Source organism: Myxocyprinus asiaticus, chromosome 19, assembly GCF_019703515.2.
Source record: "Myxocyprinus asiaticus isolate MX2 ecotype Aquarium Trade chromosome 19, UBuf_Myxa_2, whole genome shotgun sequence".
In the NCBI taxonomy this organism is placed as follows: domain Eukaryota; kingdom Metazoa; phylum Chordata; class Actinopteri; order Cypriniformes; family Catostomidae; genus Myxocyprinus; species Myxocyprinus asiaticus.
In genome coordinates this window covers 17,816,534-17,830,647 of record NC_059362.1, presented here as the reverse complement: position 1 = coordinate 17,830,647, position 14,114 = coordinate 17,816,534, and the positions used below count along the sequence as shown (strand labels likewise).

The following is a 14,114-nucleotide window of genomic DNA, read 5'->3' as shown; positions in this document are numbered from 1 at the left end:
ATCAAAACACATGAACTGTTGGTTTAATTGTTTAAAGGTGTGACAAAGAAAGTGTGTTTAGGTCACACCTTCACTGTTGCCCACATCTCCAGTGCCCAGGTTGTACACCACACCAAGAACATGTAACTCTCCTGTCTTATGAGGAAGCAACTTTAAACGGGCCTGGGAAAGCGAGAGAAACAGACAGAAAGAGAAAACAAGAAATAACAACCAATCAAATTAGACTATTTCTAGGCATAAACAGAATAAAAGCAAGGTATAGAAACAGTAAAATAGAGAGTTTGGCTGGAAAGGGATAAACTACAAATTTCCAAAATTGAATAATAGGTGGGTTGACTGAACGACAAGTCACCTAATCGGTCTAAAGGAAACGCTAAATAATTAGGCTGGTTCTGGATTCACCTGACCCAGATCAGATGCGTTTCTTCGGTGGTGTTTACACAAGACGCATTCTTGCATTCAAATACAGCTAGCTAAAAACCGTGCAACATAATAGAACAGAACACAGGGGTCTTGAGACACGTTTTTTAAAGTTGGAATTTTTTTTAACATGACATGCCACCATAAAAATGCCACAATCATGGAGGGATGCTCAAAAAAACAGCGCAAGACTCACCCCATTCGTCAAAGATGTTTCTTTAAAGACACAACTTTTTTCTGTCAGCATACTAATGATCCCTCTAAAGCCTGACATTTGAATAGTCAAAAAATTTCTTTGTAAATGGAGCTGTTTTTTTTTTCTTCCTATATACAAAATACAAAAATAATAATCATAATGAAAAAAAAATTGTGTGTTTTTTTTTTTTTATATCATTGTGACAATGTCTCAGACTTTGAGTTCTTTCTGGAGGAAGCAGGAGCCGGGTGAACAATCCAACGTGAGTTTTATTTTTACACTTTTCAGCGTCAACCAAACAAACTGCTTTTCAGCACAACATAAAATGAATGAGCACAAAGTCAGCGTCATGCATATCTCTCTCTCCCCGGCAGTCTGGACACCATTTTTATCCCCCTCCAGCTCTCACTGAAACACAGAACAGCTGCTAGAGATAACTTTCCACAGGTGTCAATCCTTACCATTCTCCTCCTCCCAGCCTCACTCTCCACAGACATCGTTCGGCCCCGCCCACATCACCACATACCCCAACGCCCGACTCAGGCCGGGAAGCTATCCGGCCTGTGACTTGGTGTCCCCCCCCCCACTTCTAGAGAGGAAATCTGCCACAGCCATCTGCGCCCCCAGCCTGTGGGCCACCTTGAACTTAAAAGGCTGGAGAGCCAGATACCAACAGGTGATCCACACGTTAGCATCCTTCATGCGAAGGAGCCATTGGAGCGGGGCATGGTCTGAAAAGAGGGTGAAGGCCCTCCCAAGCAGGTAGTACTGGAGGGGGAGGACCGCCCATTTGATGGCCAGGCACTCCTCCTCAATCGTGCTGTACTTCATCTCTCACACCGAGAGCTTACTATTGATGTACAGCACGGGGCACTCCTCCACTACCTGAGATAATACCGCCCCCAACCCCCTGTCCGACGCGTCCATCTGCAATCAAAAAGGGAAAGAGAAGTCAGGGAAATGCAAGAGCGGCCCGCCGCAAAGTTCAGCTTTCTCTGGCATAAATGCCTGCTGACACGGCTCCGTCCACTGGACCAGATCTGGTGCCCCCTTTTAAGTGAGATCAGTCAGCAGGCTGGTGACGGTCAAATAATTAGGCACAAACTTACGATAAAAGCCAGCCCTAGGAACTATCTCACCTCCTTTTTGGTCTTAGGTCTTGGACAGACTGCAATCACTGTGGTTTTATCAATTTAGGGCCGCACCTGCCCATGGTCCAAGTGGAAGCCCAGATACTGTACTTCCACCCATCCAAGTGAGTCCCGCTCGTCTCAACGACCTCAAGAAAGCCATCAGATGCTGTAGGTGTCGCTGCCAATTAGTACTGTAAATAATGATATCATTCAGATAGGCAGCGGCGCATGCAGCATCTGAGGGCTGTCTTGAGGTCATTGAGACGAGCGGAACTCACTTGGACGGGTGGAATGATATCATCCAGATAGGCAGCGGCGCATGCAGCATGAAATGTAGCCGGGGCCCGGAACAAAATGAATGGAAGCATCATGAATTGGTGTAATCTGAATGGTGTGGAAAATGGCATCTTTTTACGGAACATGGGAGTTAAGGGGATCTGCCAATATGCCTTTGTTAAATTCAGTGTCGAATAAAACCGATCAAGCAGTTCATAAATCCGAGGCATTAGGTGCGCATCAAATCTAGATGACTTCTATAATCCACACAGAGAATTCTCTTTGTAACCTGGCAACCTCCATGACTTGTGACGGTGAGAGGTGGCCTCCGCAAGTGACCAGGGTGACTCGATCGGTGGCTTTTAATTTCACCTCCAGTCCAAGCTCCTCCCTCTCCGGAACCACCATAGCAAAAGTCACGGAGACCACCTCTCTCCATGGTTATAGGAGATTGAGTAAATCTGACGTGCTCCACCTCGATCCATTCATTTAACCCCATAATCGATTTCCCTGACTCACCGTGTGACTTCAAGGGCCCTTGCCACGTGGTGAGATGTTGCGCAGAGGCACTGCTTCTGGATATCGTGTTGTGTAGTCCACCAGAAACAACACAAAGCAATGCCCGTGTGCCGTCCGCTCTAATGGCCCAACAAGGCCCATGCCAATTATTTCGAAGGGGACCTCGATCAATGGAAGGGGATGCAATGGCGCTCCTGGCGTGGCCGGAGGATTCACCAGCTGACATTCACGGCATGCCACACACCACCTGCGAACATCCCTGAGAATGCCCGGCCAATAGAAATGGGCCGTTAGATGGTTTAGTGTTTTTCTTGCCGTCAGTGACCCGCCATCGGATTATGATGTGCCGGGCTCTTCGGTAATAACAATTGGGTTGTATCCTCCTTTGTCTGAGTGTCCTGCGTCACTCGATACAACCAATCCTTATTAATAAAAAAATACGGGTATGAGAGTGCAATGTATGGCTGGAGGCACTGACCAATCACTTTCACTTGGTCAAAGGCGTGCCTAAGTGTATAGTCTCAAATCTGCTCCAGAGGGAAATCCCCGGCAGGGAATCCCCTTGCATCATCCTGACGTGGAGCTGACGTAGACGACCCCTGTTACAGGACCCATCCACACCAATTCCCCTCAATGAAGTTGTAAATTCCGGCCAATTCGTACCTAAAATTAGTGGATGGGTGAGGTGGGCAGTAACCACCGCCTCTATTCTATGCTTTCGCACTTTGAATTGAATAGTGATGGGAACTAAGGGGTAATCGTGAATATCCCCATGCACACACCTTACCTTCAACCGCCGGCTTGTGTCCCAAGCCTCAGATTGAACCAAGCTTTGGTGAATGGAGGTTTGATTACAACCTGAATCCACCAAGGCTTGATACAGTTGTGCTCAAAAGTTTGCATACCCTGGCAGAAATTGTGAAATTTTGGCATTGATTTTGAAAATATGACTGATCATGCAAAAAACTGCCTTTAATTTAAGGATAGTGATCATATGAAGCCATTTATTATCACATAGTTGTTTGGCTCCTTTTTAAATCATAATGGTAACAGAAATCACCCAAATGGACCTGATCAAAAGTTTACATACCCTTGAATGTTTGGCCTTGTTACAGACACTCAAGGTGACACACACAGGTTTAAATGGCAATTAAAGGTTAATTTCCCACACCTGTAGCTTTTTAAATTGCAATTAGTGTCTGTGTGTAAATAGTCAATGAGTTTGTTAGCTCTCACGTGGATGCACTGAGCAGGCTAGATACTGAGCCATGGGGAGCAGAAAAGAACTCGATCGGGGGCGGCCTGTGGGGCGTCAGGGACCCGGACCAATGTCTTCACATCAGTCCTGGAAATGCCCAGGTTCCCCGCTGCTCCAGCAGACCGGCCCAGACTTCACACCCATGGCAGTGGATTCACCAGCCTGTGGGGAAGAGCAGAGGGGATTAGGGGAAACTGGCGGGATGAACGGCCCATGGGACCAGGGAACCGGTTTTGGGGTAGGATATCCCCGTTTCCAGGGAACAGGATGAGGGGAAGGAGAGAGAGAGAGAGAGAGAGAGAGAGAGAGAGAGAAGAAGAAGAGGGCTTGCCGGCCCTCGAATGTGCCACTATATGGTCCTCAGCCAACTGTATCACCCCATCCAGCGACACCGGTCAGTGGCACTGGACCCACTCCACTGTCCTTTCGGTAGCCGGGTGATGAACTGCTCTAGTACAACCAGATCAAGTAGCTCCTCTGCATCGTGATCTTCAGCTAGCATCCCCCTTCGGCAGGCGTCACAGAGCTGTCAGGAGAAGGTGAACGGGCAGCCGTGCTCACTAAGCATCAGTGACCAGAAGCATTGGCGATGCTGCTCCGGACTACGACTGCTGCAATATGGCTCTTTTCAGATCCTCGTACACTAGGAGGTTGCTAACCGGAAGTTGATGTGTCACGAGTTTGGTCTTAGTCGGCAGCGGCAGTAGGCGGACCACTCACTGGGAGTTTGGCCACTTCCACGCCTCTGCCGTCCGCTCGAACAGCTCGATGTAAGCCTCCGGGTCACCTTGCGGTCTCATCTTAGTGAGTGTGGTTGTAGTCATGGCTGGAGTCACGGTGGAAGATCCCTCCTGGAGTACTAAGCTCCATAACATCTGCCGGTCCTCTGCTTGAGCCTGGACTAGCTGCTGGAATCAAGTCAAGTCATTTTTATTTGTATAGCGCTTTTCACAACACACATCGTTTCAAAGCAGCTTTACAAAATCATGCATTAACAGAAAATGAAACTGTAATATCTATAAAGTCTTAGAGTCATTATTGTGTAGTTTGAATCGTTGCTCCTCTTCCCAACATAGCTCAAGCAGGGCCTGATGTTGAGCCTGGTGGATGCCGGCGAGGGTCTTGAAGATTTCGGCCAGTGGCAAGGACTCCATGACGACGTATCCTTCCTCCAAACAATCCAGGGTTTCAGCACCACTGTGACAAAGTCTCTGACTTTGAGTTCTCTCTGAAGGAGGAAGTGGGAGCCGGTTGAACAACCCAATGTGAGTTTTATGTTTACACTTTTCAGCGTCAACCAAACAAACTGCTTTTCAGCACAACATAAAATGAATAAGCACACAGTCAGCATTGTGCGTCTCTCTCTCTCTCCCTTCCGACAGTCTGGACACCCTTTTTATCACGCTCCAGCGCTCACTGAAACACAGAACAACTGTTAGGAGATAATTTCCCACAGCTGTCAATCCTTACCGTTCTCCTTCTCCTGGCCTCACTCTCTACAGATGACACTCGGCCCACCCACATCACCAAAATCATATTTTAATACATAAGACTTTAAAGGAGATTATCCTCTTGAAACCAAGCAATTCATTTTTGTATAGGACTTTTGTTAAAGTTTCTCTTAACATATACATAAAACAGTATTACTTGGGGTATCTTAAAAGGACTTCCTGTTTTTTTTTTGTTTTTTTAAATATCCCAAATGTTTGGGAGTTTGGCCATGACAACTTCCTTTCCTTGGTCTATAGAAATGTAAGACATTCCAATTCAGCTCATCAAATCAAATACGAATAAACTAAATATACATGATGAGTCAAAACATTATGACCACTCACAGGTGAAGAGAATAACGTTGATCATCTTCTAACAAGGCCACATGTCAAGGTCTGGGTAGATTAGATGGTAAGCGAACAATCAGTTCTCGTAATCAACGTGTTGAATGCAGGAGAAATGGGCAGGAGTAAAGACCTGAGTGACTTTGACAAGGGCCAAATTGTTATGGCCAGACGACTGGGTCAGAGCCTTTCTGAAACCACAAAGCTTGTGGGGTGCTCCAGGTCAGCAGTGGTGAGTACCTACCGACAGTGGTCCGAGGAGGGACAAACCACAAACTGGCAACAGGGTGTTGGGCACCCAAGGCTCATTGATGCACGAGGGCAACAAAGGAAATCCTGTCTAAATTTTAACTATGGTTATGGGAGGATTGTGTCACAACACACATTGCATCACACCCTGCTGCGTATGGCGCTACGTAGCCGTAGACCGGTCAGAGTGCCCATGATGACCCCTGTCAGCCAACACGGGCATCAGAACTGGACCTTGGAGCAGTGAAAGAAGGTCGCCTGGTCTGATGAATCCCGTTTTCTTTTACATCACGTGGACGGCCTTGTACGTGTGCGCTCTTTACATGGGGAAGTGATGGCACCAGGATGCACTGTGGGAAGACGACAAGCCGGTGGAGTTCAAGGTGTTGCCCTGACCTCCAAATTTCCCAGATCTCAAACCGATTGAGCATCTGTGGGATGTGCTGGACCAACAATTCTGATCCACAGCGGCTGCACCTTGCAACTTACAGGACTTGAAGGATCTGCTAGTAATGTCTTGGTGCCAGATACCACAGGACACCTTCAGGGTTCTTGTAGAGTCCATGCCTCGGCGGGTCAGCGCTGTTTTGGCGGCATGTGGAGGACCATCAGCATATTAGCCAGGTGGTCATAATGTTTTGGCTCATCAGTGTATATATATTGCGATGTCAAATCAAATAAAAATCACTTTTATTGTCACACAACCATATGCACAAGTGCAACAGTGGGTGAAAGTCTTGGGTGCAGTTCCGAGCAACACAGCAGTCATGACAGTGATGAGACATATACCAATTTACAATAAACATCAGATTTACACAACACAGTTTACATATCTAATATACACATAATTACACAACACAATAATAATATACAATGTACAGTATACAATACACACAGTACAGAATACACATACACAATATAGAATACACATACAATAAAAAAAATAGTATATAAAGTATATATAAAATATACAGTAGGTTGTATTGTACTGTATTGACATTCAGGCTGTCGGTTGTTAGTCAGTTGCCAGTGTGTTGTTAAGAGAGAATATAATTTATGACAGTCCGGTGTGAGATAAGATTAATAAAGTGCAGTGCTGATGTATATTGATCATGAGAGATAGAGAGTTCAAAAGTCTGACTGCTTGGGGGAAGAAACTGTCATGGAGTCGGCTGGTGCGGGTCTTGATGCTGCAATACCGCCTGCCTGATGGTAGCAGTGAGAGCAGCCCATGGCTTGGGTGGCTGGAGTCTCTGATGATCCTCTGAGCTTTTTTCACACACAGCCTGGTATATATGTCCTGGAGGGAGGGAAACTCACCTCCGATGATGTGTCTGGCAGTTCGTACCACCCTTTGCAGGGCTTTGCGGTTGTGGGCGGTGCTATTGCCGTACCAGGCAGTGATGCAGCCAGTCAGGATGCTCTCTACAGAGCTGGTGTAGAACCATGTGAGGACATGGTGGTTCATTCCAAACTTCCTCAGCCGTCTCAGGAAGAAGAGGCGCTGATGAGCCTTCTTCACAACGGCCTCAGTGTGGACGGATCATGTGAGTTCCTCTGTGATGTGGACACCGAGGAACTTGAAGCTGCTAACTCTCTCCACCGGTGCTCCATTGATGGTGATGGGGCTGTGTTCTCTGTCTTTTCTCCTGAAGTCCATCACAAGCTCCTTGGTCTTGCTGACATTGAGGGAGAGGTTGTGCTCCTGACACCAGTGTGTCAGAGTGTGCACCTCCTCTCTGTAGGCTGTTTCATCATTGTCAGCGATCAGACCTACCACCGTCATATCATCAGCAAACTTAATGATGGCATTGGAGCTGTGTTAACACAGTCATGTGTGTACAAGGAATACAAGAGTGGGCTGAGAACACAGCCCTGCGGGGCTCCAGTGTTGAGGGTCAGTGATGAGGAGATGTTGCTGCCCATTCTAATCACCTGGCGTCTGCTTGACAGGAAGTCCAGGATCCAGCTGCACAGCGAGCTGTTTAAGCCCAGAGCCCGGAGTTTCTCATCTAGCTTGAAGGGCATTATGGTGTTGAATGCTGAGCTGGAATCTACAAACAGCACTCTCACATAAGTGTTCTTTTTTTCCAGGTGGGAGAGAGCAGTGTGTAGTGTAGATGCAATGGCATCATCAGTGGAGCAGTTGTTGCAGTAAGCAAATTGCAATGGGTCCAGTGAGGCAGGCAACACAGAGCAGATGTAATCTATGATTAGCCTCTCAAAGCATTTGCTGATGATGGGGGTCAGAGCAACAGGACGGCAGTCATTTAAGCAAGTGATTTTGGTTTGCTCTGGTACAGGCACAATGGTGGATGTTTTAAAGCATGTGGGGACCACAGACAAGGAGAGGGAAAGGTTGAAAATGTCTGTAAAAACACCAGCCAGTTGGTTCGCGCATGCTCTGATGACGCGGCCCGGAATGCCGTCTGGACCCGTGGCTTTACGGATATTCACCCGTCTGAAGGATCGTGTTACATCCGCTACAGAGACGGAGAGTGAACTAACCTCTGTAGCTTCAGCCGCGAGAGCTCTCTCCGCGATGGCGGTGTTATTTCCGTATATAAACGAACATAAAAGTATTTTGCTCATCCGGGAGAGAGGCAGCGATGTTCACGGTGGAGTTTTTATTCCCTTTGTAGTCTGTGATGATATTAATTCCCTGCCACATGCTTCTAGAGTCGGTGGTGTTGAACTGTCCTTCAATCTTTTTCTTCACTAAAATCATGTTAAAACACACACACCGTTTAAGTCTTATGGCTATACTTTTGAAACGATCTGTATTTGAGCGTTTATGGACTGGCCCCATAAACTTCCATTGTAAGTATTACACTGTAATTGTATTTTTTGAGTCTTTTTTTTTTTTTATAAACGAGGTGCGAGTCAAAAATATTTTTTTTGGTACTTAAAACTATGCCAAAAATGCTAATCACTAATCAACTAGTCAGCTGTTAGACAACCAATCCCTAGACTGAAAGGGGAGAAAGATGAAATTTTTGTAAGACAAAATAAGAGGAGAAAAATAAAGTGAGAAGTGCTTACTACTTTGGTCTCCTCTGGACTCATGGTGAACTCTGGAATGACTTGTGTATCAATGATGTCATTAAGGGCCGTGTTCTGAAACATATTAAAAAGCAGAGAAGTTAATCAAAACAGATGAAAGACTTAAACCATGACGCACCAGGCATCATGAACAGAGAGATGGTTGGGGGTCTTACTTCTTTTGATGATGCAGCCTCTTTCTCATTGGAGATGGTTTCTAGGATTGTGCCACCATGAGGGCCTGAAAAGTCTTTGAGAGTAAACTTCCACAGCAGAGACAGAGCCGACAGTGCCAAAGGAACTTTCAAGGGGTTACGGAACACCACCTCCACGATGATGGGTTCTGTGATGTCAATTCAGAAAGACAAAGGGGGAACACATTTTCAATGACACAGGCCAGATTCAGACCCACATCACCCACATAAGCACCATAGCTTAATTTGTCTGGAGTTCAAGTGTGAACTGTTAAACATGAGATCTGAAAAAGACAGACAAGGGCCACATTTATGGAACAACAAAATAACTATTTGAACTTCCGCATAGTTGAGAGCAGAGGTTGCGCAAAATAAAATCTTTATCCCTCACTCTGACGGACTAAGATGTACAATTTCACCAATGGTATTTTTTATTCTTTATTCTTGTTTTTGTTTCTTAAATACTAGAGCTACATTCAGAAACTTAGCATCCATTCAGTGTTAATCTCATCAACGAAATTACTAGTGATCAACCTATATGGGATTTTTTTAATGGCCGATGCTGATATCCAGAAAGCAGGGTGGCCAAAAGGCCGATACAATGCTGATATATCACACAATTTAATAAAGTAAATAACAGTGGCAGAAATTGTGAAATTTTGGCATTGATTTTGAAAATATGACTGATCATGCAAAAAAACAGTCTTTTAAGGATAGTGATCATATGAAGCCATTTATTATCACATAGTTGTTTGGCTCCTTTTTAAATCATAATGGTAACAGAAATCACCCATACGGCCCTGATCAAAAGTTTACATACCCTTGAATGTTTGGCCTTGTTACAGACACACAAGGTGACACACACAGGTTTAAATGGCAATTAAAGCTTAATTTCCCACACCTGTGGCTTTTTAAATTGCAATTAGTGTCTGTGTATAAATAGTCAGTGAGTTTGTTAACTCTTACGTGGATGCACTGAGCAGGCTAGATACTGAGCCATGGGGAGCAGAAAAGAACTGTCAAAAGACCTACGTAACAAGGTAATGGAACTTTATAAAGATGGAAAAGGATATAAAAAGATATCCAAAGCCTTGAAAATGCCAGTCAGTACTGTTCAATCACTTATTAAGAAGTGGAACATTTGGGGATCTCCTGATACCAAGCCAAGGTCAGGTAGACCAAGAAAGATTTCAGCCACAACTGCCAGAAGAATTGTTCGGGATACAAAGAAAAACCCACAGGTAACCTCAGGAGAAATACAGGCTGCTCTGGAAAAAGACGGTGTGGTTGTTTGAAGGAGCACAATATGACGATACTTGAACAAAAATGAGCTGCATGGTCGAGTTGCCAGAAAGAAGCCAATGCCACAAAAAAGCCTGGTTACAATATGCCCGACAACACCTTGACACACCTCACAGCTTCTGGCACACTGTAATTTGGAGTGACGAGACCAAAATAGAGCTTTATGGTCACAACCATAAGCGCTATGTTTGGAGAGGGGTCAACAAGTATTGTGCTCCTTGAAACAATTGTTTTACTTCAATTAAAAATGTTAGATTTTTGTAAATTTTTTGAATGAAACAAAGATTTCACAGCCTTCTTTGCTCATATTTACCATGGGTGCCAATATTTTTGGCCACTACTGTGTGAGTGTGAGTGTGTGTGTGTGTGTGTGTGTGTGTGTGTGTGTGTGTGTGCATATGTATATGTATATGTATATGGATATGTATATGCATATGTATATATATATATATATATATATATATATATATATATATATATATATATATATATATATATATATAAGTTGTAAAATTTTAAATAATACCAAGCTATAGAAAGTCAGACTTTTTTCATCAAATAGTTTGTTTCCAGGAGTGTTGGTTATTCACGTTTTTGCGACGCAACAGACATTACAGCTGATTTTCTGTAAAGCTGCATAAACAGTTCTGATTCAAAGCATCATCCAATCACTGGCAACCATGTTAAAATAAAATGTAGCATTATATCTATGTAATGATTACCATTGTCCCACATCTGCCAAACATGTTAAGTGGTCCAAACATCATCTGCAACCTGAAACTGAACTTTTGTTCAGATTTTAGGAGTGAATAAACTGCTACATAGAGAATTATAGGATGCTCCCTTGCTCACTATTTAGTGAATGACTTAACCTCCAGTATGCTGTCTGTCTGCACTGGTCTCAGAACAGTTGAAAATGCAACTTATTTTCATCCTAACTCCGTATAAAGCCCCTGATAGCGAAATTTTCAGCTTTTGGATGAACCCACTGATTCTCAATGTGAAAATGCACAGTAAATATATAGGAATGCATTTACTTATGCTAATGAATAGAACCGAATTGTACAGTGATAAAATAAAATAAAACTTATATTAAAATGAAGTGAAATGACCCACAGATGTTAATGTTGAAAGTTATTCAAAATAACAAAAGTTTTCAACTTTTGATGGAATAATGTCCCAAATTCCACATATGTGGACATCATGTTTATCAGCACACTGACACACAAAAAATGAATTATTTTTTTAAAGCAGCATATCAAACATGGGGTTAAAGCATGGAATTCAGAAAACAGCAGGCTAACTTAAAGAGTAGCTAACAGGCAACTTCAGTACATTCATTATTTGCTATTGTTTCAGGAGCTCAGTTTTTCACAACAAGGACAGTTGTACAGTATTTTGTATGTAGCCTTTTATATATTTTATATACTATGACTAAAACAAACAAACCAAAAAGAAACTGTAAAAATGAACACTGCATCCATTATAATGGCTTTTTTTTTTTTTGTTTACTTCAAGCACAAGTCTGGTGTAACCAAGGAGTAAGGAACGACATAAGGGTGAGTTAAGGATGAACTATCCCTTTAATGCTCAAATAAGTTTGTCATGGGGCTTTTTAAAAATAACTATCTGCAATTGGATTCGTTTTGGCTGATTAAATCTAAAATATCTGAATGAGCCTCAGATATCCTATTTGGCGGACCGCAACTGTTTAGAAATAAAGCGTTTGCATTATGTGATGTGTACTGCTGCTAAAATATTTACAGAGGGAAAAATAAATAAGGACAAACATGGTAACATAGCCAAAGGGCATTTGCAGGTTCTTCCTGTTTTTCCTTCTTTCTCTTCCATTCTCGCCACAGGGTGAATGTTCAGCCATTATAATAACATTCATTTCCACAATCAATACTAGTCTCTCTTGCACCACTTAATAAGCGAGCAGCCAATGAGACAAATCAAACACACACGCAAACATAAACAGGGTCAAAGCCAGGTAAAGACTGCTCTACCTAATTGGTTCTCTCTTTGGAACAGACTGTTTTTACAGATTTCACAAATAAAGAGGAAAGCAAATAGTGAATAATTCATTTTGGTCCAATTAAAAAAAATACACTAATAACCCAAAAACACTGCCTCGCAAGACATCAAACGCAATGATGAAGCCTCTTTAATACCCCTAAACCTCAACAGAAATCAAGAGTCTATGCCAACAGAATAGTCGATGGGAAAGAGATGAGATGTCTTCCAAAATTTGATTTGGAAGACAGGAAGGTGGAGATATGGAACAAATAAAAAGGTTGAAATAGATGGTGTATTCAGGATGGACAATGGGGGAAAAAGAAATCAGAAAGCTTACCCTCCATGACAGCAAGGGGGTTTCTGAGGTTGTCCGTCTGGCTGTTCAGGCAGCACTGGGAAGGCTGGAAGGTGATGGGTACTACCCCTCTGTTTGCCAGAGCAACCAACCGCTCTTCCAACTCCCTCCATAGATGGGAAAGGTCACGGTCAAACTCCTGCTCCAGAGAGACATGCGTGGCCGCTTGCTTCTCGCCTAGAATCCATAAGAGACGATAATCATGTCAGTCATTACAAATGATGCAACTGACAAATGCCAGTCAGCCCAACCACTTACAAATGGGTATTTGATAAATAAAATGGCCATGAAAATCAAGAACTTATATTTTACACGAATATAGTGTACAAATTAAAGTTTATATTTTAAGGGCCCTCAATAGCCACCATTTCTTTTAAGTTATTCACTCTTTTTAATCACCTCTAGCTTTCACTAATTCATTTAAATTGTCTGGAGGTGTGACAAATGAATTTTTAAACAAGTATTTCAAGTAGCCTCTCAGTCATAAAAGCTGCATGCATAATAATTATAGAAGAAACTGAACCCCCCCGCTTATCACGTGGCTTGTTGAGCGCGTTACCGCGGAGACCTAGCGCATGTGGAGGCTCAAGCTATTCTCCATGGCATCCACGCACAACTCACCACGCGCCTCACCGAGAGCGAGAACCACATATAGCGACCATGAGGAGGTTAACCCAATGTGACTCTACCCACCCTAGCAACCAGGCCAATTGGTTGCTTAGGAAACCTGACTGGAGTCACTCAGTACGCCCTGGATTTGAACTTGCGACTCCAGGTGTGGTAGTCAGCGACTTTACTTGCCGAGCTACCCAGGCACCCTATTTGATGATTTTATCATTTTGAGGTAATTTTGATTTGAGGTATGATGAGAACATACCGCACTTTCAAACAACATTGAATCTATTTTTCTCTAGGAGAACTGCTATGAAAATGTATAAACCCTTCCACTCTCCATGGAAGAATCTCCAAGATGACTTTCCTCAGGGATACATACACTCCTCCTTTCCTCACAAAAAAAACATTACAGAAAAAGCTTGATAAATCATAGGAATGGAAAGGGAAATATTCAGGAAGTCAAAAACAATGTTTATATGCTCATTACAACTCAAACAAAAGCTGCCTTGCATCTAATCTCAAAGGACATTTGGGATTCAGACCCTAAGGCAAGAGGAGTATTGGAATGGACAACATGTTTGGTTACAATTCAACACATACTGCTCTGTCCCATTCTGGTTTCCGTGTGAGATCTAGGTGAATGCTTGAACTAAAAGTTCACACCTCCTCTGGCCTGTCCTCTTCACTCGGTCATTTACTGG

The 14,114-nt window shown here is 43.5% G+C and overlaps 1 protein-coding gene across 4 annotated transcripts in view; it reads right to left on the bottom strand.

Moving 5' to 3' along the window:
- The window catches only part of LOC127410371 (trafficking protein particle complex subunit 8-like), an 83,944-nt gene that overhangs the window by 26,916 nt on the left and 42,914 nt on the right, over positions 1 to 14,114 (bottom strand). For all 4 annotated transcript variants that reach the window (XM_051645591.1, XM_051645594.1, XM_051645592.1 and 1 more), the window contains 4 exons: positions 12,781 to 12,975; positions 9,105 to 9,271; positions 8,929 to 9,003; positions 69 to 162 (listed from right to left, as the gene is read on the bottom strand). In XM_051645591.1, coding sequence (XP_051501551.1) covers positions 69 to 162; positions 8,929 to 9,003; positions 9,105 to 9,271; positions 12,781 to 12,975 — 531 coding nt within the window. The remainder of the gene's footprint in view (positions 1 to 68; positions 163 to 8,928; positions 9,004 to 9,104; positions 9,272 to 12,780; positions 12,976 to 14,114) is intronic.